The sequence below is a fragment of the Marmota marmota genome, unplaced genomic scaffold (assembly GCF_001458135.2).
Source record: "Marmota marmota marmota unplaced genomic scaffold, marMar, whole genome shotgun sequence".
Classification (NCBI taxonomy): Eukaryota; Metazoa; Chordata; class Mammalia; order Rodentia; family Sciuridae; genus Marmota; species Marmota marmota.
This window is the reverse complement of record NW_025999945.1, coordinates 8,424,350-8,451,240: the sequence shown is the minus strand read 5'-3', so window position 1 is coordinate 8,451,240 and position 26,891 is coordinate 8,424,350. Positions and strand designations below refer to the sequence as shown.

The 26,891-nt window shown below is 34.3% G+C and overlaps 1 protein-coding gene across 1 annotated transcript in view; it reads right to left on the bottom strand.

Moving 5' to 3' along the window:
• Positions 1-26,891, bottom strand: part of Tnks2 (tankyrase 2) — a 72,752-nt gene that overhangs the window by 18,226 nt on the left and 27,635 nt on the right. Inside the window, exons 7-19 of the mRNA XM_048801784.1 lie at positions 26,660-26,696; positions 26,093-26,168; positions 25,437-25,531; positions 23,041-23,107; positions 19,264-19,450; positions 18,144-18,265; positions 14,946-15,037; positions 14,779-14,857; positions 11,532-11,703; positions 8,857-8,936; positions 5,508-5,653; positions 4,494-4,659; positions 2,635-2,854 (exon numbers count right to left, since the gene is read on the bottom strand). Coding sequence (XP_048657741.1) covers positions 2,635-2,854; positions 4,494-4,659; positions 5,508-5,653; positions 8,857-8,936; positions 11,532-11,703; positions 14,779-14,857; positions 14,946-15,037; positions 18,144-18,265; positions 19,264-19,450; positions 23,041-23,107; positions 25,437-25,531; positions 26,093-26,168; positions 26,660-26,696 — 1,539 coding nt within the window. The remainder of the gene's footprint in view (positions 1-2,634; positions 2,855-4,493; positions 4,660-5,507; positions 5,654-8,856; positions 8,937-11,531; positions 11,704-14,778; positions 14,858-14,945; positions 15,038-18,143; positions 18,266-19,263; positions 19,451-23,040; positions 23,108-25,436; positions 25,532-26,092; positions 26,169-26,659; positions 26,697-26,891) is intronic.

The window sequence follows — 26,891 nt, the reverse complement described above, 5'->3', positions numbered from 1 at the left end:
ACCGGAGTGGGCCTCAGGGTAGTACTCTTCTTCCCCAGAGGGTTGTAAAGACATGGTTTTTTTTTGGAGGTGGGGGTTACCAGGGATTGAACTCAGGGGCACTCGACCACTGAACCACATCCCCAGCCCTATTTTGTATGTTATTTAAAAAAGACAGGGTCTCACTGAGTTGTTTAGCACCTCATTTTTTGCTTAGGCTGACTCTGAACTCACTATTCTTCTGTCTCAGCCCTCCTAAGCCACTGGGATTACAGGTGTGTCCAACTGCGCCCAGCAAGACATGCTTTTTATACAGAAAACTTAGGGGTACATATTTCCAAAAGACATGAAGTAAAGCTTAGTATTTTGGAAACATGCTATAAACTCCTAGCTATTACTTGTGAGCTATCTCAGTAAATACTTTTATGAGAAAGCATATTTTATTTTGACACATAGAAAACAAATCTAGAACTTAACTTTGCCAATATAAAAACAGATAACACTTGACTTGAAAATTGTTCAAAATGTTTTATTCATATTTTTATTGTAGTTTTTATCCTTTTGAAGGAGGACCTAAAGCGCAGAATTTAAAAAGATCAAGAAAAACAAAACCATAAAATTCCCTTAAATTTAGCATTACACTGATTAACAGTCCTTCTAGATTTCAATTTAATATTATATCTTCTAGGTATACTACTTAACACTGCATAAGTAGGCCAACATATTTTGTGTACATAACATGTTTGTGACTTACAAAGACAACATGGATTTTAACAGTAATGTTAAATGTTTTAGATAAGCCACAATAAAGATATAAAATCTCATATAAATATATACAGTAAAATTTCTAACCAGAGGTCAGGTCATAGCTTCTCTTGCAAACTTCTGATAGTGGAAGTGGTAAGGCTTTCTTACCCTATTAGCATTTATGGCTTATAACTTCCAAAATGCACCAAAAGACACATGGATAAAGAAATTAATTTTCTTGGACACCGTAGTCCAAATTTACATGAAGTTGATAATTTAAAGGTAGAAATAAGGGCTGAGGATATAGCTCAGTTGGTAGAGTGCTCGCCTCGAATGCACAAGGCCCTGAATTCAATCCCCAGCACCACGAGAAAAAAAAAAGACAAAAATAAAACAAAACAAAAAATTATCATTTTAACTTTTTTCCCCAAAGTATTGGGGACTGAACCCAGGGTGCTTTACACTGAGCTATATCGCCAAACCTTTTAATTTTTAATTCTGAGGCAGGGTCTCACTAAGTTGCCCAGACTGGCCTCAAACTTGTGATCTGCCTGCCTCAGCTTCCCAAGTAGTTGGGATTACAGGTATGCACCACTGTGGATAAAATTATGTTTGTTTTTTCTTTACAGTGCCAGCAACTGAATCCAGGGCCTTGTACATGCTAATCAAGTGCTCTAACACTGAACCCCTAGCTTCTTGAAAACTATCTTTGAAATGTTAGCAACACATTAAGATATACTGTAAGACTGAAATAAACTACAATATTTTTCTCTTATACCAAGCAGCAGTAATAACTGCACTACTTAATTTTTTTCTTTTGTTTAAACCACGTTTAGACAACTGTGTGCATGATGAAACTTTACTGAGATATTAGCTGTGGTTTTCAAGGCCTATTCTTTGTCATCTGCCATAAAGCTGAAAAAGCTGCCCTGATACTACATCACTGTTCAACTGGACTAAAAAACAATGGTAGTCTGTGCCAATTTTATGAGTGAAAACTTAGAACAAATGTTATGGACTGAAATGTGTTCCCCCAAATTCTTTTGGGGTTATAGACCTAACCCCAGTAACTAGAATATGACTGTATTTGGAGACTGGGTTTTTAAAGAGGTAATTAAATTAAAATGAAGCTGTTAGGGTAGGCCCTAATCCGATCTGACTAATATTCTGATAAGACCTGCTGACATCTAAATCTTGGACTTTAAGCTTCTATACCTGTGAGAAAACAAATTTCTGTTGTTTAAAGTCATCTAGTCTTTGGTATTTGGTTACGAAAGTTCTTTTTCTTGCATCTTCAGGGCTTTCTATTTTTTATTTTGAGATAGGGTTTTACTAAGTTGCTGGAGCTGGCCTTGAATTAGTGAGTTTCCTGCCCAAGCCTCCTGAGTAACTGGGATTAGAGGTGTGTGCCACCATGGTTGGCTGGATTATGGCAGTTTCTTGCAAAGTAAAACAAGGATTAACTTTGGTAAGGTTTATATTACTTTTGAAACTTTTTAAAGATTTTTTTTTCTTATATCTGTTCTTAGCAGTTATCATCAGAATGAAAAGTTTTAGTATCCCACGAGGAAGGCTGACTCAAGCAGGCATATATTTCAAAACTCACTCATCAAAAATGATTCAAACAATATAGTGAACTAGAGTGAAAGATGCCAAAGTACATGGTGACTGGTATAGCCTGTTTGAATTGTTCTTATTGATGCAACATACTAGTACTGAAATGAACTGGAATTTAGCTAATAGCTTGAAGAATGGTTGCCCTGTATAAATACATGAAAGAGTATATAATGGTGGCATTAAAAGACATTTGATCTGAATCTTTCAAATTTAGTTCAAATTTAGAAATATTTCACTCAGGTAAAACCAATCTCATCACCAGCCAAAATATATGAAACTTCATTCACTTACCTGCTAAATGTAAGGGTGTAGAATGTCGGCCTTGGGTATCACGGCAATTTACATTATCAGGAGAAGACAACTTCTTGACTCTGGCCAAACAACCTTTCTTGGCAGCATCAAGCAGAGCTGCATCTCCTCGAAGTAGATCTTGGATATCTGTATCTCCGTCTTTAACAAGATCCAAAGGAGTATTCCCATCCCTGTTTTTCTTTGTAGGGTCTGCACCATGCTAGGCATGTGAAAAATAGGAAGGGAGGAGAAACTGGCTTAAGTGTGCCCTTTATCAACGAGAAAATAGTCAAATGTAACCATACCAAAGAACATCAATTTATACTGAGACTCTACCTTAAAGATTAAAACGACTATTAAAACTTAACCCAAGGAAAGATGGTGGAATGAGACAGACATCATTATCCTAGGTACATGGATGACTGCACAAAGGGTGTGACTCTACATCGTGTACAGAGAAACAAAAAGTTGTGATCCATTTGTGTACAATGAATTGAAATGCATTCTTCTGTCATGTGTAACTAACTGGAATAAAAAAAATTGACCTATACCAGAAAATTATAATAAGAACAAAGAGGCAGTTAAGTACTATTGGGTTTTTATAATGTTTAAAATTAGAGTTTTAAATCATGTCATTAAACATTACATTCTATAGTCATGCTTCATTTAATGATGGGGCATGTTCTGAAGAAAGCATTCTCAGGAGATGTTTTATTGTGCAAACATCAGAGTGTATTTAACACAAACCTAGATGGTACTGACTGCTACATACTTAGATTATATGGTATAGTTTATTGCTCCTAAGCTATAAGCTATATATTACAGGCAAATATAACACAGTGGTGAGTATCTGTGTATCTAAATACAGAAAATGTATGTTAACCTCCATTATATTGGCTTAGGAATGAACTTCCTCAATAAGACTCTTAAAGTGCAAGAAGTAAAACAAGAATCAACAAATGGGATGGTATCAAATTAAAAAGCTTCTTCACAGCAAAGGAAACAATCAAGAACGGATAGAGAGAGCCTTTAGAATGGGAGAAAATCTTTGCCACCTGCATCTCAGAGCATTAATCTCTAGATATATTTAAAAAAACCAAACAACTCCATCAATAAATGCGCTAGGAACTGAAGAGGCACTTCACAGAAGAAATACAAATGGACAACAAATATATGAAAAAATGTCCAACATCTCTAGCAATTAGAGAAAAGCAAATTAAAACCACAACCAGTGTAATTCCATGTCATGTTCAACAATGTGAATGAGATCCTAATTAGAATAAATTATACTCTGAGTATGCATAATATACCAAAGGACACTCTACTGTAATGTGTATCTAAACTGAACAAATAAAAAAATGTAAAAAATTTTCAGCTACATTATAATTGTATAGGAGCATGGTCATAAATGCAATCCATTGTGAAATGTCAATATGCAGCTCATAACTTTATTTTTACTTTACACAAACAATTAAATAAAGCATGAATCTATCCTCTTGGCTTTTGCTGTAAAAGATCTATTGGTATTTGTATTAAACCAATGCCATCAATTTTATGCTAAATAAGCTAGGCTTATAAACTATTCAATTCATCAAGTATTCTGATTAAATTATTAGGAAAAAGTAATAATCAGAGATCATGTCATACACAAAAATTCATGTGTGGCAAATATACTGAGTAAAATTTAAAATTGTTTCATAGTTGTTTTTTTTTTTCTTTCTGGAATCTAGTTGCAGAATTAGGTAATTTTGTTTTCTACTTTTACTAGTTTATACTAGAGTTATTTGGGGGGTGGGGGGAGGTCCAAAACTGTTAACATATTCTAGATAATTTACACTGTCCACAGTAAGTAAATATACCTGGAGCAGAAGTTTGCAAATTTCATATTTTCCTTTTGCTGCAGCTTCATGTAAAGGTGTGAATTTCCATAAATCAGCTACATTAACTACTGCTCCATGCTTAACAAGAAGTTCTGCAACTTCATAATGTCCATAAGAACATGCATTGTGCAAAGGTACAAGGCCCCTGAAATGAAAAGTTAAATGAGAATAATGCTAGAGAAGGATGATTTAATTTCAATAATTATATGTAAAAGATGAAAGAAATTTCTTGAACTAAGAGACTATACTGATTATATTTAGAACATTAAGAACTGTATATTTTTAATGAATAATGATCTTAAGATAAACTGGAAAAATTCAAATATCCTCAACAAACACTGAAACACTACATTAAAAATCAATACTTTAGGGCTGGGATGATCGATTGATTGCTCAGTGGTAGAGTGCTCCCCTATCACAGGTGAGACACTGGGTTTGATCCTCAGCACCACATAAATAAATAAATAAAAATAAAGGGATTGGTCCACCTACAACAACAATAACAAAAAATCAGTACTAGAGGGCTAGGATTATGGGTCAGTGGTCAAGCACTTGCTTACCATGTACAAAGCCCTGAGTTCAATCAAAACCAAAACCAAAACCAGACAAAAATAAGTCTTACAATAATAAAGATTAATAAAGATTTTAAAAAATGTTAACTGAAATTAAAAGCTATATTTAAATCAATGTAAGGAAAACAGACCACCTCCTAGGGAAAAAAAAAAAAAAAAGCTATCAACCGTCAAAAAATATTTTCACTGAGCGTAGTAGTGCACGACTCTAATCTAAGCAATTCAGGAGGCTGAGGCAGTTCAAAGCCAGTCTCCACAATTTAGCAAGACCCTGTCTCAAAATTAAAAAAAAGAGCTGGGGATGTGGTCAGTGGTTAAGCACCCCAAGGTTCAATTGCAGGTACCAAAAAAGGGTCATATTTTCCTAAAAGGCCAGATAAAGGTAAGGAAAAGAGAGACCTTAGTAACTGTTGGTACTCACCCTTTATCTTTAGCATGCACGTCAGCTCCATGCTGTAGAAGATATTCCACCACAGACACCCTGTTATACCCTGCTGCAAAATGGAGTGGTGTAGACTGACGTCCTTCAATATCTCTGCAGTTGACACTCTGAACAGTACACAGTTTCTGTAGGATTGAACACAGCATACATGTGATGCTACACATTCTCATTTCTTGTTTCAATCCATGTTTTGTAGGAAATTTCATGTTTGGCTTATTTTCTTTTTTTTAAATGTTGATGGATCTTTATTTTATTTATTTATTTATTTATTTATATATGGTGCTGAGAATCGAACCCAGGGCCTCACACATGCTAGGCAAGTGCTCTACCACCGAGCCACAACTCCAGCCCTTATTTTCTTATCTAAGAAGTATTCTCAGGAATCTATTCTGTCCCCCCACCCCAAGGGCTGAGGACCGAACCCAGGGCCTTGCGCATGCTAGGTAAGTGCTCTGCCACTGAGCTAAATCCCCAACCCCAGGAAATCTATTCTTATTTCATCTTGTTGTTTACTGAGAATATCCCTTTGGTCCTCTCATTTATGCCTGTATCTTCTATTTTTTCTACAGTAAGTAGGTCAATTTTATCTTTACTACTACTCCTTACATAAAGATAACCTAAGTATCTTTATCACAACGATAACTTCCATTTTGCGGCAATTACACGTACAGGTACACTGGATCACAGGAGCACCAGCATTGTCAAGGTGCTTATTAAAAATTCAGCATCTCAGACTCCTATGTACCGAGTTAGAATCTGCATTTTAATAAGATTTCTAGGTGATATGTACACACATTAAAGTTTGGAAAGTAATGTTCTAGACCAGTGGACCTCAAATTTCCATGTGCATTGGGTCCCACCTTTAGATTTTCTGATTCAGTATGTCTCTGGCAGGACTTGAAAATTTGCAATTTTAACAAGTTTCTAAGTGACACTGGTGGTCAAGGAACTATTCTTATAGAATAAATTAATACAATGCTACTGGTTAATCTTGAGAAAATTAGTTACTCAAATAATTTTCTGTTTTTCGGTTCAAATGAGGAGGCAGAATGGAAAAATCCTCAATTTTTTTTTTTTTGAAAATTTTTTAGTTGTAGATGGATATAATACCTTTATTTTGTTTATTTTTATGTGGGGCTGAAGATTGAACCCAGTACTTCACACATGCTAGGCAAGGGCTCTACCACTGAGACATAACCCCTGCCCTCATTTAATATTTTGCATGAAGAACATGGAAGTTTAAGGAAGGAAAGCAACATAGATAATAAATCACAGAGTAAAACAAAAAAGAACAAAACAAAATCCAAAAAAGTCACTATTAGTAAAAACTCTTTCCTCCTTTAACTATCCTACCTTGAAAAGCAGGAATATATAAGCTCAATAAACCAAGGGGCCAGTCAGTGGGTTTACCTCAAGGGGCTTTATCATTGGACTAGCAAAGCTCATTATGTTTACTGAACAAGAACTTCATAGATATATAAATTCAGGGGTCTATTCAAAAGACGGCGTTTCAAAGGTTATGAAGTTGGGCATCAGGAACAAATATTTGTAATGCGTATCAGGTGTTAGGTGTGGTATTATCACGGGCCTCTCTACTTCTCAGTTTAACTATGTCCATTCTGGGGACAGGCTTTTTTTGTGTGTGTTTAGTGCTAGGGATTGAACCCAGGGCCTTGTGCATGTGACGCATGCACTCTACCAACTGTGGTATTTCTCCAGCCCCTGAGACAGGCTTTCTAATAGTAGTCCAATTAAATATATAGTCTGATGGATCAGCACTAAACAAGTAGAACTGAGGACACAATAAAGTGTTCATTGGATAATACATACAATGTTCTTGTTCCAGAGATTCATACAGAGCCACCTTAGAAAACAGAAAGGCTGGTGGAGATAAATGGGAAGTGATTTTAGAAGGAGAGGGGAGGGAAGACAGCCTAATACCTCTCACTAGGAGAGCTGGCCTTCCTTAATCCAGTGGTGTTACTTTATTCTCTAAGTTAAATTCCTGCCTCTACCTTATGTCTTCTTCATTTCTCTTTTCCTCTAGACCCTTTCTGTTTTTAAAATGCTTCATATTGTGCTTACTGAAGAGTTTTATGTTTTTTAGTATGTATAGTGAAAAGGCATTTAAAATTTATCAGTCTCCCTTCCCTCACATGGGGGGGGGGGGGAAATCAGCTAGTTGTCCTTTAACTATTTGGTTTAACTTAATTTTCTGACCACTTCTTTTACAAAAAAACTAAAATCCTGATTATTTAAGATGTCTATATTACGTATAAAGATAAATCCAAAAGAAAGGATCAATTTACAGAAAGCTCTTCATTTATAAAACCAGTGGAGGGGCTGGGGTGGTGGCTTAGTGGTAGAATGCTTGCCTAGCATGCATGAGGCACTGGGTTCGATCCTCAGCACCACATAAAAACAAACTAATATATCTACCTAAAACTAAAAATACATAAATAAAATTTTTTAAAAAAAAGACCAGTGGATAAATTACTTTAAGTTCTAGAAAGAGATCAATATTCATATTTATTAGAAAATCTAAAATTGATTTTGTCTAGTGGGTCTGTTTAGTACTGGAATTACCCTACAGAAATAGTAAAATTATTCCAAATAGCTAAATTTGCCATGAATTAAGTCAACAAATACAGCTTTTTATAAAACTTATTACCTACTAGTGCCCCTTTAATTTGGATCAGTAGTTTTAGGTTTTTCTCTCCCTTACTAGCTTAGAAAATAAAAATAACATTTTTACATTTACTGAAGAATTATTTAATTAATGAAAAAATGTTGAATTAAATTCTTATATTAGTTGAATTGTGATCTATCAATATATTAGGCTTTTGAGTTATTTACCTGGATGTACAATTTCTGTAGGCAGGGAAATATCTGGTATATTTACCAGATATATACATAAATATAAATATATGTCTACATATATTTGTATGTACATACATATATATATATACACACACACACACACACACACATATTTGTATGTGTATATATATGTATTTATATACAAATATATGTAGACATGGTAAAAGTCAAAACAGAATCTGAGGAAAGGTTATTCGGGAAGATTGGTATTACACGAAACATATTTAAATCTGTGAACTCTAACATTTATTGACATGTATGTGAAACTAAAAAGTCCTTTTCTTTCATTACTCAGTGTTTTTTATCTGTAGAGAACTAGATACTTTTGTCCTTTAAAAGCAAGGTACATATAAATAAACCAAGCTCTTCATTATAACAGAACAGACTTCATTAAATAATGTCAAAATAAAAATGCATGGTTAACAAATACATAAAGATTATATCTTACTTTTACAGTTTCTACATCTCCAGCCTTTGCAGCTTCCAGCAACTGTCTGTCTGCCTCTGAATTCCCTAATGGGATACCCTCTAAAAAGAGAGAGGGAAAGAGTGATTAATTTCTGTTTAGAAAATAGGACCAAGCTTCAAGTGAGGCATCTTATCAAAAGGTAAAGTCCTTTTATAGTCTGCTAGACTATGTAGGAAATCTCCATGGCAGTGGGGGAAAAATATTAAGACTGTGTATAATTACAAAATATGATTTAAGCAACAAAAAGGAAATAAAATAAATGATAAGCTAGCCTGCTCTATAATCAAGCCATATGGAATGTTACAAAAGTATTACATCAGGAGAGCAAAAGCCAGAAATCTAATAGTGGTTCTTCCATTTACTAGATATCTGAACTGGGGCAAATCAGTGTTCTGAGGCTCACATATTTTTAATTCTAAAGAACAAAGTTGAACTAAAAAACAGATAAGGTTATTTCCAGGTCTGAAATTCTGTTCTACAGCTCATTTAACATTTCAGAAAAAAGAACATCTACTATTACCTTAGCACAAAATAAACTGAACACAGACTCAAGATTTATGTATAAAAAATTAAACCTTAAAAGAACTAGAATAAAACATAGGTAAGTATCTTCATATCTTTTTTTTTTTTTTTTTTAAATATTTATTTATTTTTTTAGTTTTCAGTGGACACAACATCTTTGTTTGTATGTGGTGCTGAGGATCGAACCCAGGCCGTACGCATGCCAGGCGAGCGTGCTACCGCTTGAGCCACATCCCCAGCCCGTATCTTCATATCTTGAACTAAAAAAGCTTCTTAGAGCAAAACTGATTTGGAAAAATAACTGGCAGGCAACAGAGCATTAACCAAATTACAGAACAAAATGGCAAAAAAAAATCACATTTCAACATACAGTTTACGAAATACTATATCTAACATAAGGTGTTCTTATGAGCATACTAGAAGGCTTAAACAGACAACAAGCAATTCACATACAAAAAATAGAGAAATGATCAATAAAGATAAAATTATGTTTAAACTTGGTCATTATCAAATACAAATTTAAAAAGATCCTATTGTTTTCTTACCCACTTAGTATGCAAAGTGGAAATGTGGAGCTACACTAACAGTATTTCTATAGTTTGCACTAAAAAAAATCTCCTTTTCTATTAATTCATAGAGGCATGTTTACCTAAGAAAAATATTAATATTTACAGTATCTAGTATAACAATAAAAACAAATCTTAATACTTTTTGTGGGTTTGTGAAATAGTACATATAATTTTCCTAGAAGGCAATTTGAAAATTATATACCATTCTTTGATTGAAAAATTTTCCTTTAATAATTTATTTTGAGAAGCTAGTTTGAAAATTAAGAGAAGCTATAAATAACAACAGAACTTAGCATAAAATTGGCAAGACTAAATTTTATCATTAGGCAACTGAATAGGGCTAGTGTTATTATCCTTAAACAGATGTGTAAAACATAGAAAAAAGGTAATCCAGAGAGCCACTGTAGTCAGTTTAGTTTTGGAAGATCCTATGAGGCTACATCAATCTGCCTTCACTTTTTCAAGCAGTGTTTCTCAAAATGTGATTCCCTGACAACAGGCATAAAGATCATCAAAATGACTGTTAAGATAAGAATGCTTGCTTCATTATCTGAGCTTTGAGATCTCAAAGCCACTCTATTAGATTCTAAGAGAAAGTAGAGATGTAAGTAAGGATATTTTAATTTTTTTTTTTTTGTACTGGGGATAGAACCCAGGGGTGCTTTACCTTCAAGCTACACTCCTAGCCCTTTTTATTTCTGAGACAAGACCACTAATGCTGACCTTGAACTTGGAATCCTCCCACCTTATTTCTAGAGTCACTAGGATTAGAGGCGGGCAAGTGCTACCTTGCCTGAAGCAAAGATACTTCAAATATTATGTGACTGGATTTCTACACTGAAATATTTAACCTGTAATGTGTTCAGACACCTGCTCTAAATGTTTAATTTTAAGAATATGAGTACCTTCAATAGTTAAATAATACTTTTGTGTGTGTGTGTGTGTGTGTGTGTGTGTGTGGTACTGGGGATTGAAGCCAGGGCTGCTCTACTACTAAGCTATATATCCCTAGTCTCTTTTGAGACAGGGACCAAATTGACCAAGCTGGCCTTGAACATGTGACACTCCTGCCCCATTTTCCCAAATTGCTGGAATTATAGGTATGTGCCACTGCACCTAGCTAAATAAGTTTTAATAAGCCACATAGTGTGTTACCTTGTACAAAGTATATATGACTTCAATATGCTGGATCTAAAAAGGATCCTAAAAAGGAATGAAGTATAAATGTCAGTACTTAGGGTATTATGTATTACCAGCTTGTGGTCCTATTAGACCCATCTTTTCAGATTTTCCTTTCTCTAAAAAGAAATAGCAACTATTATATCTTATTCTTAAAAATTTTCTTGATAAAAACTTGAGAGCCATCTATTTTCGCAGAATAAACGTTGTAATGAAATCATAATTGTGACTTCATGACATTTGGGTAGTTAAGTACTTGTAAAGAGTACTATTAAGAAATAGCCAAAAATTTTCTTTTCATTACCAGCTCCTACATTAAACACCATAATGTTAAACAATTTAAAGGTTAATTAAAAAAATTAATGTCACAGAAGCATTTAATACCTTGAAGCAGCTGCTGCACATTTTCATTTCCCATCTGCAAGGCAGTAAATCCCTGAAGGGATATGATGTTAGGATCACACCCATAGCTCAGGAGTAGGCGGCAAGTTTGTAGATGGCCACAATGTGCAGCTCTGTGCAGAGATGTCTGACCAAGATTATCGAGAGCATTAACCTTAATAATGCAGAAAAAGTTGAAATTAGCCTGCAGTGCACAATTTAAAACCACTCAACCATGTATTTAACACTTGCTACCTATTTAAAAGTTTTGAATATTTCTTTTGACACTGGGGATTGAACCCAGGGGTGCTAACCACTGAACCACACCTCCAACCCTTTTTATTTTGAGACAGGGTCTCATTAAATTACTTAGGGCCTTGATAAACTGCTGAGGCTGATTCTGAACTTGTGATCCTTTTGCCTCAGCCTCCTGAGTTGATGGGATTTCAGGTGTGTGCCACTGCACCTAGCTCAGTTCTTCTTTTATGAAATCAAAGCAAGTATTTTTTGCTTAAATCTAGAACACAAATACACCAACTTATGAAGGCTGGCTGACATCAGAAGAAAAACCCAATTTTAGGCTAAAATGTTGAGTGACAGTTGAATTTATCAACAAATTATTTATAGGTGCACTGTATTTAGAGTTAGATATTGCTTAAGAAAGCTGAATCTCTATTTATGGATTTGGAGTTCTAGAAATGTAGAGGTTAACCCCAAGATGGACAACAGTCAGGAGCAAAGCTAGAGTTAAATTAGTATTTAAAATATTTACTTCTATTGGCTTAATCCTCTACCCAATTTATCATGTAAAATATAATCTGTATAGATAAACACATGGTATATCCACACAAAGTATTATTTCTTAGCAATACAATGGAACAACTATTGATAGGTAGATGAAATCTCTAAAACATTACACTGGGTGGAAAAAGCCTTACACAAAAAAGTATGTATTGTATGATTCCATGTATATGAAGGCCTAGAGCAGCCAAATCTAATCTGTCAGAAAAAGGAAAAATGGCTGATACTGTTAGAGGTGGAGATGGCCTAGGTTGGAGCATTACCTTTGCCAGAGGATGTTTATTATCTTGACAAGAGTTTTGGTTACACAGATGTATGCATTAATCAAAATTCAGCAAATGCACATTTAAAATTTATAAGTTTTTGCTGAATGTAAATTTTGTATCTTAAGAAAAATTATAAACAAATGCTGAACTCTAGTTGATGAACATGTGGATTTAGAGATGTGTATACTAATATGCAAATTACTTTGACATGTATTCAAAATAAGATATATTAAAGGATGTATAATAAAACAACATAGTAAAACATTAGTGACAGACACTAGATGATGGATATACAATTACTTATAATTACTTATATATAATTATATATCTTTGAAATTTTTCACAAGAAAAAAATAAGACTATAAGACTCCCCCTATCTCATTTCTACCTCCATATTCCCACCATGCAAACAATTCTTTGAAATATAACTGAGAAATTAAGTTACTTAGTAATCAATTCTGTGTCCACCTGTGTTTTGAGACACTGGCCAATTCATATTCATGGAATCAGAATATTTTAAGAGGAATATAACACCAACTTCTCAATGAACATGAAACTATAAATAACTAGTTTTAATGTTTATAGAACCTGAAAAATCTATTTAAAATGCTCAGGGCAATTATTTATTAACATTTCCAAACTCAATGAAAAGTGAAAAACATCCACTAGCCAAAATTTTATTTGAGTACTACTTTGTATTAGGATTAGGATGACCAACTTGTCCTGATTTGCCTGGGATTTTCTCACTTTTAGTACTGAAAGTTTTGTTTCTGGAAATCCCTAAGTCCTGGATAAAACTGGGTGGTTGGTCACCCTAGTCAAGATTGTTTCACTGAGTTTCAGAACTTAAATTTAATATACATTCAGATACTCTTCAAGAAATATACCACATGTATGAAAAACAGCAATCAATGAAAAGTTACAGAACAGAGACAAATGAGGTATGCCAAGCAGTCAAGCGGAAATAAACTTTTATTCAATAATTTACAATAGAAAAGATCAAGATTATACATTATCAAGAATTCCCCCAAATCAAAGAGATTAGGACACTGAGAGGTAACATGAAAAGAAAGTGGGAAATTCTAAGTTGTTCCTTGACTGAAGGAAGGACAGATAAGAAGACTAGTCTGTAAAACACATTAGGGAAGGGCTACAGAGCCACCCAAGCAAAAAGGGGTATGTTTCTTTCTTCTCCTTTCATTCAAAGCAGCTCCATTCTTTCTGTTAGACAGTAAATATCTATTAAAGATTTTGTTTGAAGAAGGAAAGCATCTATGGCTAAAAGTTGAAAAATTGCTGAATTAGGTGACCATCTCTTCCAATCTGAGATGTGTATCTTTTACGAAGTAGTATTTTTTGAATTTTCTAGATAAAAAATAATGATTTCTAGCCTTGATAGAAGAACAAATATTCAATGTTTAAAATGATTTGTGTACAAGTGCTAACTTAAGAATAGTAATTTATCACCATGGGTAGGTACAATGCTTTTATCCAAATTACTTAGTTTCCTCCTATAAAAAGTCTTTGACTTAGTTACATAAATAAAGGAAGGTGGGAAGACCATCATTGGGGTAAAGAGCAGGAGTTAGCTTTGTGACCAAGGAACAAAAGATTCGGTAAGAAAAGACGACTGTTCAGAATCAGTATTACTTTAGCTGGGGATATTCTGGAGAGTGTACTGTTAGATAAAGACCTTAAAGATAACTGTGATAAAACTGTAATAATGGGGTGTGGACAAAAGGAATGGAGAAAGAAGGTCATAAATAAATAATATATATGTGAATAAATACATAAACTTTCTGTCAAAAAAACTGGAAACAGAAAAAATTACCTGAGGGACTTTATTATTATTATTTTTTTAGGGTGGCATTGGGGATTGAACCCAGAACCTTGCCCATGCTAGGCAAGTACTCTACTATGGAACTATATCCCCAGCCCTTTTAAAAATTTTATTTTAAGAGAGGGTCTCGTTAAGTTTCTCAGGCTGGTCTCAAACTTGCAATCCTACCTCAGCCTACCAAATAGGTGGGATTACAGGCATATGCCACTATGCCCAGCTGCAGGACTATTTAGGTGTAGATTAAAAAACAAAACAGTTAATTTGTAAATAGGGAGTAGGCATTTCATCTGTTGAACAGAAAATAAACTGTTGGGTGACCAAGATTACCAAAAAGGAAGTATACCTTTGCTTCATGTTTCACCACTACTTCGACAACATCATTATGAGCTTTTTCAGATGCCACGTGCAGAGGAGTCAAGAATCTTAAAAGACAAAAAGTCAGCCAAACAATGAGTGTATCTTCCAAAGAGTAAAATGTCAATAATATTTAATTTTTTAAAGTATACTTACTCTTTAGTCTTTTCATTGATGTTTGCTCCTTTTCTTAGCAACAGTTCACATATTTGCTTTCTTTTGGGATATGGAGATGCAGCAGCACAATGCTAAATAATTCAAATTGCAGCATTAATCATGGACTATATATAATTGATTTTTATTTAAGAACACTTGTGTTTCCAATCAAGAATAATCAAATTATTTAACTTGTTTTATTTCTGACCTAACTTTATTCTCCAAAGACTTTCTAGTGGATAGTAACAACAATTACCAAATTATGACAAGGTCTTCTGAAACCCTATGTACTAAATGATACCTGTTATTAAATATCCTGTTCAAAATATTTCATCTCTTTGAAAAAGCCACTATGGATGTGAAGAAACACAATGTGACTGATACCTATTCTGAAGGTGTTTACGTTATTGTTTAAAAGGTTAAGAAAATACCCCAAAGGTCGGGGCTTCTTTACAATTAAGAAAGAATACTCTTCCACTTTGAATTCTGCTTGGTTAATAGCTAATAAGGTGTTTCTCTCAACTAGCTGCTGTAGCAGAACAAGAAGCTTGGATTACTTGTTTGATACAATCGGTTTTAAAACTCCATTTGGAGTTCGAAGGTGCAGCATCTGTATCTATGATATATTAAGGAAGAAAGGAGGCAAAAGGTAGGGATTTACCAGTCAGAAACCTAGTAAGTTATCTTATGGTCATGGCCTATATGTTTGCAACCTCAACCTATAGGATAATATTCATGGACAACAAGTATTTAATAATGTCTGAATGATGAATGATTAAATAAATGTATATAATATTAAAACTGAAATCTGAAACTCCCTAGAATAAAAGTTCTGGTTAATTTATAAGCAAAGCTGCTCTATACAACTGAACACACAGTACACATGAAATTTGTTCTCTGATTGTAATCTGTTAATCATAAGTCAGATCTTCATGATGGCTAAAGATTCATTCTTTGATACTGTTGTGTTCACTAAAATCACTCCTTTGCCCTTAAGAAATAAAACCCAACTTGTGAACATAGCTCTTTTGGCACCTTAAGGATAATAACTCCCAGGAGATCTTTCAGAAGAGCACAAAAAATGGAAATAGTTTATTTCCAAGAATACTTTATCAGATCCACCTCAAAATACACCTCTACTCCTCTGCACCATCCTGGCGCAGGGCCTGCAATCTCTGGAAATGAAGAAGGAACTGCTCCTGTACCTCAACTACCCATTGACCCTTAACTTCTAGTTGTTTGAAGGTTAACAACAAGTTGTTTAATAGCATGGTATCTGGGGGGAAACAATGTTTAGTACAATGGCTCCTTCTTATTCATGCTTTTGCTTTCCATTGTTTCAGGTCAGCCTCAGTCTGAAAATATTACATGGAAAATTACATAAACCATTTGTTTTTTTTGAGACAGGGTCTTATTAAATTGTTTAGGGCCTTGTTAACTTGCTGAGGCTGGCCTTGAACTTGTGATCCTCCTGTCACAGCTCTTCCAAGTTGTTGGGATTACAAGTATGTGCCACTGTACTCATTTTCATTAGTTTTAGAAGCAGTTTTCAGAAGTGTGATGACGTCTTGCATCATTATGCTCAAGATGAGAGCCATTTCTTTTTCTAGTGAACGTACACAACTGCCTATGTCACTTGTTCATTATCACTTAGGAGCCATTTTGGTTATCATCAGATCAAGTGTTGAGGTATTACAACTGTGTTTGTGTTCAAGTAACCCTTAATTTACTTAATAATGGCTTCCAGTGCAAGAATAATGATACCAGCAATTTTGATATGTTCAAGAGAAGCTGTTTAAGTGCTTCTTTTATTGAAACATCTTAATATAAAGGAAAGAAAAATAATTGCATTCTGAGGTTTCTAATGGCTACAGTAAAGTTATTGATGTTAATTTCTTACTCTGCCTAAATTATAAATTAAACTGTACCATAGGTATAGAGGAATAAAAAACAAAAACAAACAAACAAAAAAACAGTACACATAGGGTTCACTATTGTCCGTGGTTTCTTTTATCCATGAGAGTCTTAGAAGATATTCCTCTCAGATAAAGGGGTATAACTGTATTAGCTTTTCATACTAGACATTTTCCCATGATGTTAGTCTTTCCAAGTTTCTCTGTGCCATTTTAATGCTGCTGTGGCTTTAATTTTTATTAGCATTTCTTACAATCTGCAGCTTTGTTATTTTTTTTTACTTGGATGATTTAAAAGAAGTAACAAAAAGATACAAAATATTTATAAATAGGTTTTTACATAAATTTCACATAGCTTACATTAAGGCAAAAGGAAAAGAAATTTATCATAAAAGATTATTAAGTACAATTATTGTGAGTTAAATCTATTAAACACATTAATTTATCTTCTCTCACTTAAACATATTATGTAATTCATATAAGAACTTTTTCCTTTTATTTTTGGTGCTAGGGATTGAACTCAGGGGTGCTTAACCACTAAGCCACATCCCCAGTCCTTTATTATATTTTTCTAGGGACAGGGTCTTGCTGAGTTGCTTAGGGCCTCACTAAGTTGCTGAGGCTGGGTTTGAATTCACAATCTCCTGCTCAGCATCTGGAGTTGTTGGCTGTGCCACCACACCTGGCTTACAATTTTTCCTTTTTAAGGTGGCTACCGATTATACTATTCCCACTTCTATCTTTCATCACTTACCCATACTTTTCTGATTGCCTTTCCTCATATTTCCTTACTCACATCTACTCTGTTATGATTTCAGAGTTACTCTTGGTTCTATCAGGGAAGTAGCCTCTAAGATACTTTACTCACACTTTAGAACTAATTTTGAGAAAATAATCCAATATTGAAGAAAACACACCAAATAGTTTTTATTTGAATGGTGGTATAATTTTTTTTCATTATTTTCAGTGAAAATTTTCTATTAGAATAAGCCTTTATAATTTTTATAACTTCTCCAAATGGCAAATGGGATGTAACACATACCAATATATGAATAAAATTTTTTTTTTCTGAATAGATTCTCAAACTTATAATAGTATTGCCTTTTGGAGGGTGTGTGTTGAGGCTATTTATACTGTTTGACTCTTTTCTTTATATATGTGTGCGCATTAATTTAATTTTTTTTAATTACAGATTTTAAAAATAATGTCATTGCTAAATTAGAACATTATGAGTTTGGCATGTTTTTAGTTACTGTCTTTTAAATACTTAAGTCTGAAAAATTACCAATGCTGTTTCATGTGTCTGAGGATGCTTGAAATTCACCATTTCCAGAGAGAGATGTTTTTTGATTCGTGTAACATCAGCTTCACGTGCAGCTTGCAGCAATGAGTGGCCTTTAAATTCATCTAGATGAAGAAGCATTCAGATCTTTATGAGCATCATCAAATTAATAGAACTTACTCAGTAAAAGACATCTAGCATGATTCTTGATGTTATTTTGAAAATAATCTTCCCAAATAGCCTATAGTGGTATTCCAGTTCTTCTCTGTTATGGCTCAATTCATCATCAAGTGTACACACATATTTAGGTTATGGCAGATTCAGGATCTGCTCAAATACATAATTGCTCTAGAGCTCTCTAGAGTACTGTAATATATTCCCAGACCATAGTGTTATGAGAATTTTTCAAATTTTCAAAAAATTTTCAAAACTTTCCTCAATAAATAACCCCCAAACTAACATAAAGATAGTTTTGTTTAGATCTATTAGATAATTGGGTGCTAGACAAATTGTCTATTGCTAAGTGCCACCTATGATGATCAAACAAAAGAGGGTATTTTTCTTTTTCTCATCAGACTTATGAAATCACCCTTATCCTTTATTATTCCAGAAAAATATAACTAATTCAAGTTGCCTATTTATATGTAGTAATACTGTAGAAGTACTACATAATATATGTAGTAATACTGAATATAGTGGTTATTTCTTTCTGCATCTATTTCAGCTAAAAACAGAAAAACACAGAACTCAGTCCAGGTATTAAAGATTATTAAATGTTAAGACCTGGGAACTGTGTTTATAAGATGGCAATCTGATAAATAATACTAATTTCATTAACAGGTTAACCAGAAAGTCATATCAAAGATATGACTGAAATTCATGCTTTCATTTCAAATAAATATCATCTATAAGGCTAAAACATATAAAAAATATAACTTGACTTCAAAAATCCTATACAAATATATTTTCTTTTCATAGTACCCAGAATATGCTGAAGCTCCCTAAACAACTGTACTTATATCTAAGGATAATATTTCATTCTGAAAATTTTATAGGAAAGAAAAGTATTCAGGTCAATGATACCATAATATCCTAGCTGGACATTCATAATTTTTATACTCACATGATAATCTTTCTTTTAACTGTGGTGTAGGAGCCAAGTCAATAGCACTTTTGTTGTGACAATTGAGTAGTGTTGGATCTGCACCGTAACTTAGGAGAAGAGAACACACTTCAACCCTATTCTTAGAAGCTGCCTCATGAAGAGGAGTGAACTGCCACAAGTCCATTGCATTCACACAGGCACCATGCTGGGAGGAAAAAGTATACATTTAATGTTCAATTTTAAGAGAATTTAGAATTAACATCATGTAAGCTTAAAATGGTTATGTTCCTAAAGTTCACTTTTTAAGCCAATTAATTCAAAACGAAAATGTTTTTCCCAATGGAGGAATAGTGGCTGATTGTTAGGCATGTCCACAAGGGGCCTACTTAACTCGAATGAAGCTTTAGACTTAATCTATATCTTCTCCAAGAACCACTCCCATCCCCCTTTGAGGTATAATTTACATATAGTGAAATGCACAACTCCTAAGTGTGAATTTTAGTGAGTTTTGATAGATATATCTATACACAATACAATATCTGAATCAAGATATAGGACACTGAGAATGCCTCCTCATGCTCTTTTTTATAGGCCATTTCTGCCTCATCCTACTTGTAGTACCATGTTAATGTGTTTCTAAATTTCATAAAAAGGAAAAAATACAGTGTATATTTCTGTGTCTAACTTTATTCACGTTTTAAAAAAATTAAAAAATTATTTTTTTTGTATCAATAGTTTATTTTCACTGCTGAGGAACATTTCATTATACAAGCAGCTGTCAAAATGGATCTAATGTTTAACTTTACCAAAAACTGAAACCATTTTCTAAAGTGGCTATATACTATTTTACATTGCTAACAGCAATGTTCTGAATTCCAGTTGTTCCATATCCTTGCTAACACTTCATTGGTCAAACTTAACAATATTTTAGTCATTTCCAAGCATTGGAGTTGGATGGATTGTAGAAGTTATACACTATGACCTATCAAACACAAAATCTCTTCCAGAGCATTCCTGACAGTAAACCAGATACTGCTTTTTATATGTTCAGTGATGGGGAGCCAATTCTTGGCTAACATGGCTTTTTATAGGTACTACAGAATTCCCATTAGGAAGTTCACTTCTACTTTAATATATGCACTTTAAAATTTGTTCCATTTATCTTTTTCGGGCATCAAAGATCAATACTCTTTTGTTGTAATATTTGTAATATTCTTAGGTTTTTCTTTTCCAGTCTACATACCTCAAAGTTCCTTCACTCATCCTTCATATCAGATGGTTTCTAAACTCATCCTTGTAGCCTTCAACTAAACATACTTTAGTCTAAGAAATTCATTTTTAAAAATATTGTGTGCCTAAAATAACAATAGATTTGCAAAGTGGTTTGACTGTGCAAAATATAGTACGTTCATGAATGCATTTGTTCTTTTTTTAAATATTTATTTTTTAGGTGTAGATGGACACAATGCCTTTTATTTTTATGTGGTGCTGAGGATCAAACCCGGGTCCCGCCTGTGCTAGGTGAGTGCTCTACCACTGAGCCACAATCCCAGCCCCTGTTCTTTTTTTTCTTTAATATTTATTTTTTAGTTGGACACAATATCATCTTTATTTATTTTTATGTGATGCAGAGATTTGAACCCAGGGCCTCACACATGCTAGGTGAGCGCTCTACCGCTGAGCCACAACCCCAGCCCAATACATCTGTTCTTAACACTGTACTTGTACTATTGGCATAAAATTATAATAGGCTTTTAGGGTGTTACATCAATTTATACTTATATTCAATCAGTGGGCAACATAAAAGCTCTAGAGGTTTTTTTTTTTTGGTACTGGGGATTGAACCCAGGGCACTTAACCCACTGAGCCACATTCCCAGCCCTTTTTATTTTGTATTTTGAGACAGGGCCTCACTAAATTGCTGAGTCTGATTTTGAACTTTCGATCCTCCTATCTCAGCCTCCTGAGCCACTGGGATTACAGGTGTGTGCCACCATGCCTGGCTAAGCTATAGAAACAAACATCAAAGTATATTCTCCTCGCAATTATTCTTCTTGTGTACTTAGATTTATAAACCTGTCTCCTTATTGATTCTATTAAATCTATTAAATTTCATTTTACTGTCTTCAACCCAAGCTTACTTATCCTTCCCAGCTTCACGTTAATCTGCAAATTTTATAAGTATCCCTTTCTAATTCTTTACCAAGCCAACAATAAAAATGTGGATCACAATGAAGGCAAAGACAGAACCTCTGGCAGCCATTAAAGGTTCTAATGTTCCCACTAGTCATCACTTTCTGCACAGTTGTTTAATTATGAATTCACCTAACAAAAATTTCCCCTCATTATAAACAGATCCACCTATTTGCTTCCTTGTATTGAGAGGCTTTTTAGAATGAAAAAGTTAAAGAGAACTCCTTGTATTCTTGTGTCTGCTGGTATCATACTTCATTGACTTAGAGATCATGTCTTGGTCTTGGAAAGCAGTCACTGAATGTCTGCTATTACATGACAGTTTCTATTAGCCAGACTCTTTTGCTATGGCTGTCAACTTGGTGTTGCCCGGGACCTCACATGTATTCCCAATTCCTATCTACTTCCTTTCTCCCGAGTTTCCTGAACTTTATTACTGTATACTAAACTTACCTCACCTAACATCCTTCCAAGTATGACCCCTAGTCAGTTTTCCACTCCATCCCACACTTTTTTCCCCACAGTACTGAGGACTGAATCCAAGACCTCATACCAGAGCACATGCTAGGCAAGTGCTCTACCACTGTACCCTAGTCCCAGTTTCTCAATCTTATTTACTTTTTTATGTGCTGGGGGTTAAAGCCAGGGACTTGAACAAGCTATAAAAGCACTCTACCACTGGGCTATACTTTGAATACTTTCAATCTGTTTCACTCTTTATTCATAGTAATGTTCCAAATATTCTATTGAATTCAAGACTCACTTCTACAAGAAGCAAAAGCATTAGTGCTACAAATGCCCGATACTATAGGTATTTAAAGAGGTTTGCTTAAATGCTACACATTGTTTCTAATGGGAAAAATGTATTCCATGGTGGCATATGCCCAAAAAAGAAGCACGGAAGACAAGTGCCCTCTTTTCCTTCCCATGACGGCTGCTGAGAGGGTAAGAAAAGTATTTGAGGGATAGTAACATCCTTGGATTCATTCTCAAGGATGACACATGTCTTTTACTCTCATTCAGTATGGGTCAAAATAAGTTTCTTGCTAGTAAAGCTTACCAAGTAAGCCTGCATCAATCTAAAATACAAATTAGCAAATCTTGCAAATATATTTGGTTTAAATAATATGAGCCACTAAAACTTGCTTTCTTTAGTTACAAATTACAGAATCATTTAATCTGCTATTCCCATGATGGTAGTACTATTTTATATTTAGAAGTGTACGGTATCTCAAAAATATGAGAGCAGTTAGATGATAATCTGTTAATCACCTGTATTTTATGATTATACATATAGCTTCTTTTCATTTTCTTTTTCTGGTACTGGGGATTGAACTCAGGGGCACACGGCCACTAAACCACATCCACTGAGCTCGACCACCGAGTTGCTTAGCACCTCACTTTTGCTGAGGCTGGCTTTGAACTCATGATCCTCCTGCCTCCGCCTCCTGAGTTGCTGGGATTACAGGCATGTGCCACCGTGCCTGGCATATGGCTTCTCTTTCTACTAAGAATTTAGAACACAGGAACAAACCCAGATACACTATATACTTTACAAAATTTTATAGGAGAAAATAATCAGAAAGGTATAAGAGAACTAACCTTGACCAGAAGTTCAGTTACTTCATAATGACCATAAGAACAGGCATTGTGTAACGGCACCAGATCACTACAATGAAAGAGGGAGGGGGAAAGCCTATATTATTACATATTCCCTAGGTGTAGAGAAATTTACAAATTAAAATATGTTCAAACTTAAATTATTCTAAATTTATACTTGTTTTAAGTAGAAAATGGCTTATGTGAACTTCTAATAAAAATGTACAATTTTGGTAACATCCATTTGAATCCTAAGTCCTAAAAATTCTAACTCCTAATTCTTTTTCAAATCTCTTTTTCTTTTTTCTTCCACTAATTTTGTTTAGGTCTATTGTTGTCTCCTGAACTACTTAAATAGCTCCACTCCAGTTTATCCTACAAGCTATAGCAAGATTTTTCTTTTTCTTGGGACTGAAAATTGAACCCAGGGATGTGCCATCAGGAAGGTACATCACATAGCCCACCCTCCCACCCTGCCTTTTTAATAATTTTTAACCAGGGTCTCGCTGAATTGCTCAGGTTGGCCTTGAAATTGTCATCCTGCTGCCTTAGCCTCCCAAGTTACCAAAATTATAGGCATGAGCCACCATGGCTGCTTGCAGCCAGATTTTTCTTATGTGGCTAATCTTGTTTTTACATCCTTAGTGGTTCCTTGTTGCTTTTAAGAGATAGTAGTAACTTCTTAACAAGACTCCTTCTCTGGCCTTTCCCTTTACTAAAGGTATGCTGAACTTACAGTGCCCTCTGTCTCTATACATACTGCATCCTGGGTATAAGATAAATTTCTCTCCCTCCTTTGGATCACTGTTACACATCTTTTCTAGACTCAGCCCAAACAATGGCTCTTCTCTGAAATATTTTTAAAATCCTATAAAGAGAACTGCTACACTCAACAAACTGAAATCCAGTTCATTCATGATGAGAATGGAAGAACATGATACATGGAAAGGTATAGTGGAACATCAAATCCTATTTTTAAGCTTCTCCTTCTCCTTGGGGAATTAGTCACTAATTAATTGCCATAGCCACTATCATGATGATCTATGGTGATGGCCATCTGCAATTTAGTCTCTTTAGTTCTATACATCTCTCTTTAAAAGTTAATGGCTTTCTGCCATACCATTTTAAAATATATGGTTCTTCTACTTGCCTGAACATCAATTTTATTCCCAACTATGTAGTAGACATTTCCATTTGAATTCCCATTATATTCACATAAAACCAAAAGTTGTAAAAATGAACTTGTTTTCCCCCAGTTTTCACTGTTGTATTTCATTATGTGTACTTTTGGGTCTCATTTCACTTCAGGATATAAAACAGATTTCCTTTTATTCCACATTCTCTCATGTCTAGACTTTGTGCCATCTTGTCCATTCTTACACTGTAATATCTATTGCATCTATGCCTTTATTTTCATTTTTCTCTACCATCATTAAAGATCTTCATTATGTCCAAACTCCTATAATGCTCACTTTTCTAATTGCTCCTTTTGCTCCAGTCTCTTCCTTCTTCAATTAACCTCACACATTGCTCCAGAATACGCCTCCTAAGACTCCACTAGGGGGAAAAAATCCCCTTGTTTCAGATCATAGATTGCTTATGATGAAAGAATAAAGTTTGAATTCTTCAGGATAGGATATCAACTTCTCTAAAATCTGATTCTTACCTGTTTCTCCAATCCTAATTTTTATTTGTTCCTTATATGAATCATCTGGTTCAGTCAAGTTGATCTATTCATTGTTTCTTTTTTTTCAGTGCCACAGATTGAATCCAGAGCCTTGTGCATGCTAGTTAGGTGCTCTGTCACTGAGCAACATCCTTGGTCACTGTTTCTTTCTTCTTTTTTAATGTATTTTTTTTTTTTTTTTTAGTTATTAACAGACCTTATTTTGTTTGTTTATATGCAATGCTGAGAATCGAACCCAGTACCTAACAGACACTAGGCAACTGCTCCACCACTGAGCCACAACCCCACCCCGCCGGTTATAGTTTCTTAAATGTCCTATATCATCTGGGTTAGTACCTAAATTTACATCGATTCTCTTACAGAGTGATGTTCCCCACTTTGCTTTCTTATTTGAGACTTGGCTTTAAAGTCAAGGTCAAGTACCACAGCCTTCTGAAGGCATTTCCCAACCACTTCATCCCTCACTGATAGACCCACTCCTGGAAAACCCTCTCTATCACCTGGCACTTGGTAAAGATCTCTTTATCAGTTATCTTTCATGATCCATAAAGTACTGTATATGAGGCTTAAGGTTTTATAATTCTCTACCCTCAGAGTGACCTGTAAATTGTAAAAACTCAATAAATGATAATGTTGTTTAGTCAAAAACATGCTTTTTATAAGACTTCAGAGTGTACTGTAAACAAAGTCCTATTTTTGCTCAAATGCTTACCCTTTATCTTTAGCATGAACATCAGCTCCATGTTGCAATAACAGTTGTACAATCTTCACTCTATTGTATCCTGCTGCCAAATGCAATGGTGTTGACTGAAATATTAATCAAATAAATTAATAAAATCACATAATGAATGAATAAAATATGTAAAAAGGTAAAATCCCAAATATAAAACCAGAAAATTGAATTACAACTTGTGTAACATCAATTTAATTTTTTTAAATAAAATATAACATATATACTGAGGGCACCGTATTAAAGTTTGATGTTCACTACTGCATATGGGAAGCAAACAACTTAAAATGTTTATTATCAATAAAGTCCCACTAAGTTTGCTTTTTTTTCTTTTTTAAATCCCAGTTATAGGGACTGAACTCAGGGGCAATCTACTTCTACTGAGGTACATGCCCAGCCCTTTCCAGTCTTATTTTCAGACAGGATCTTGCCAAGTGGCTTAGGGTGGATTTGAACTTGTGATCCTCCTGTCTCAAGACTCCAGAATATCTGGATTACAGAAGTATGCCACTGTGCCAGGTCATTTACTAAAATTGAGAATTAATCTGAATTACTATTAAAAAAAAATCAGTACTTTCCTCAATTTAATTTACCCATCACCAGGAGATAAGCACAAACTTAATTACAAAAGGAATTACCTTTCTGCCATCACTTGCATGACAGTTGACATTTAATGGTGTAAGAAGAGCCATCATTTTTTCCTCATTGCCACTCCTAGAACACAAAAAAAGTATTAGCTGTTTATGTGTGTTTTCTTGTATGGTGCTGGGGATCGAACCCAGGGCCTTTTGAATGCTAAGCAAGCACTATATCACTGACCTACATCCCCAGTCCAGCAATTTATATTCTTTATCAAATCATATCTAGAGGCATGTGTTAGGGCCATTAAGACAAAACTCATTCTCATCCCCACTACCATATATATTTTTTTTTATTGGTTCACTATAGTTGCACATATTGATGGGATTTGTTGTCACATATTCATACATGCATACAATACACAATATAATGATACAATTTGAGCAATACCACTCCTCAGCACTTCCCCTGTCCCTCTTTACATTCTACCCTTTGGTCCCTCTACTGATTTCCCTTTATCATTCTCTTTTAAAGTATACTTTTATAAACAAATTTTTAGTCGTAAAAATTAAAAAATTTTTAATCGTAAAAATTCATGGTGTATATTCAATAACATTAGTACATACCTGGCACTTTCCAAAAGTTCATCTTTCTTATATTCTCCTGTGAATTAGGGGGGGAAATAAGAAGAAATTAAAACAAAAACAAAACAAAAAAAAAACCAATGACAGTTTTATGCAAAAAGATGCCTATTCTATTTAAAACAGATAAATTTGAAAACAAATTTCTAATAAATGGAAAGGGGTTAATAAACAGAATATCGTGCAGTTTAATACTTACATGAGGACATGAAATATC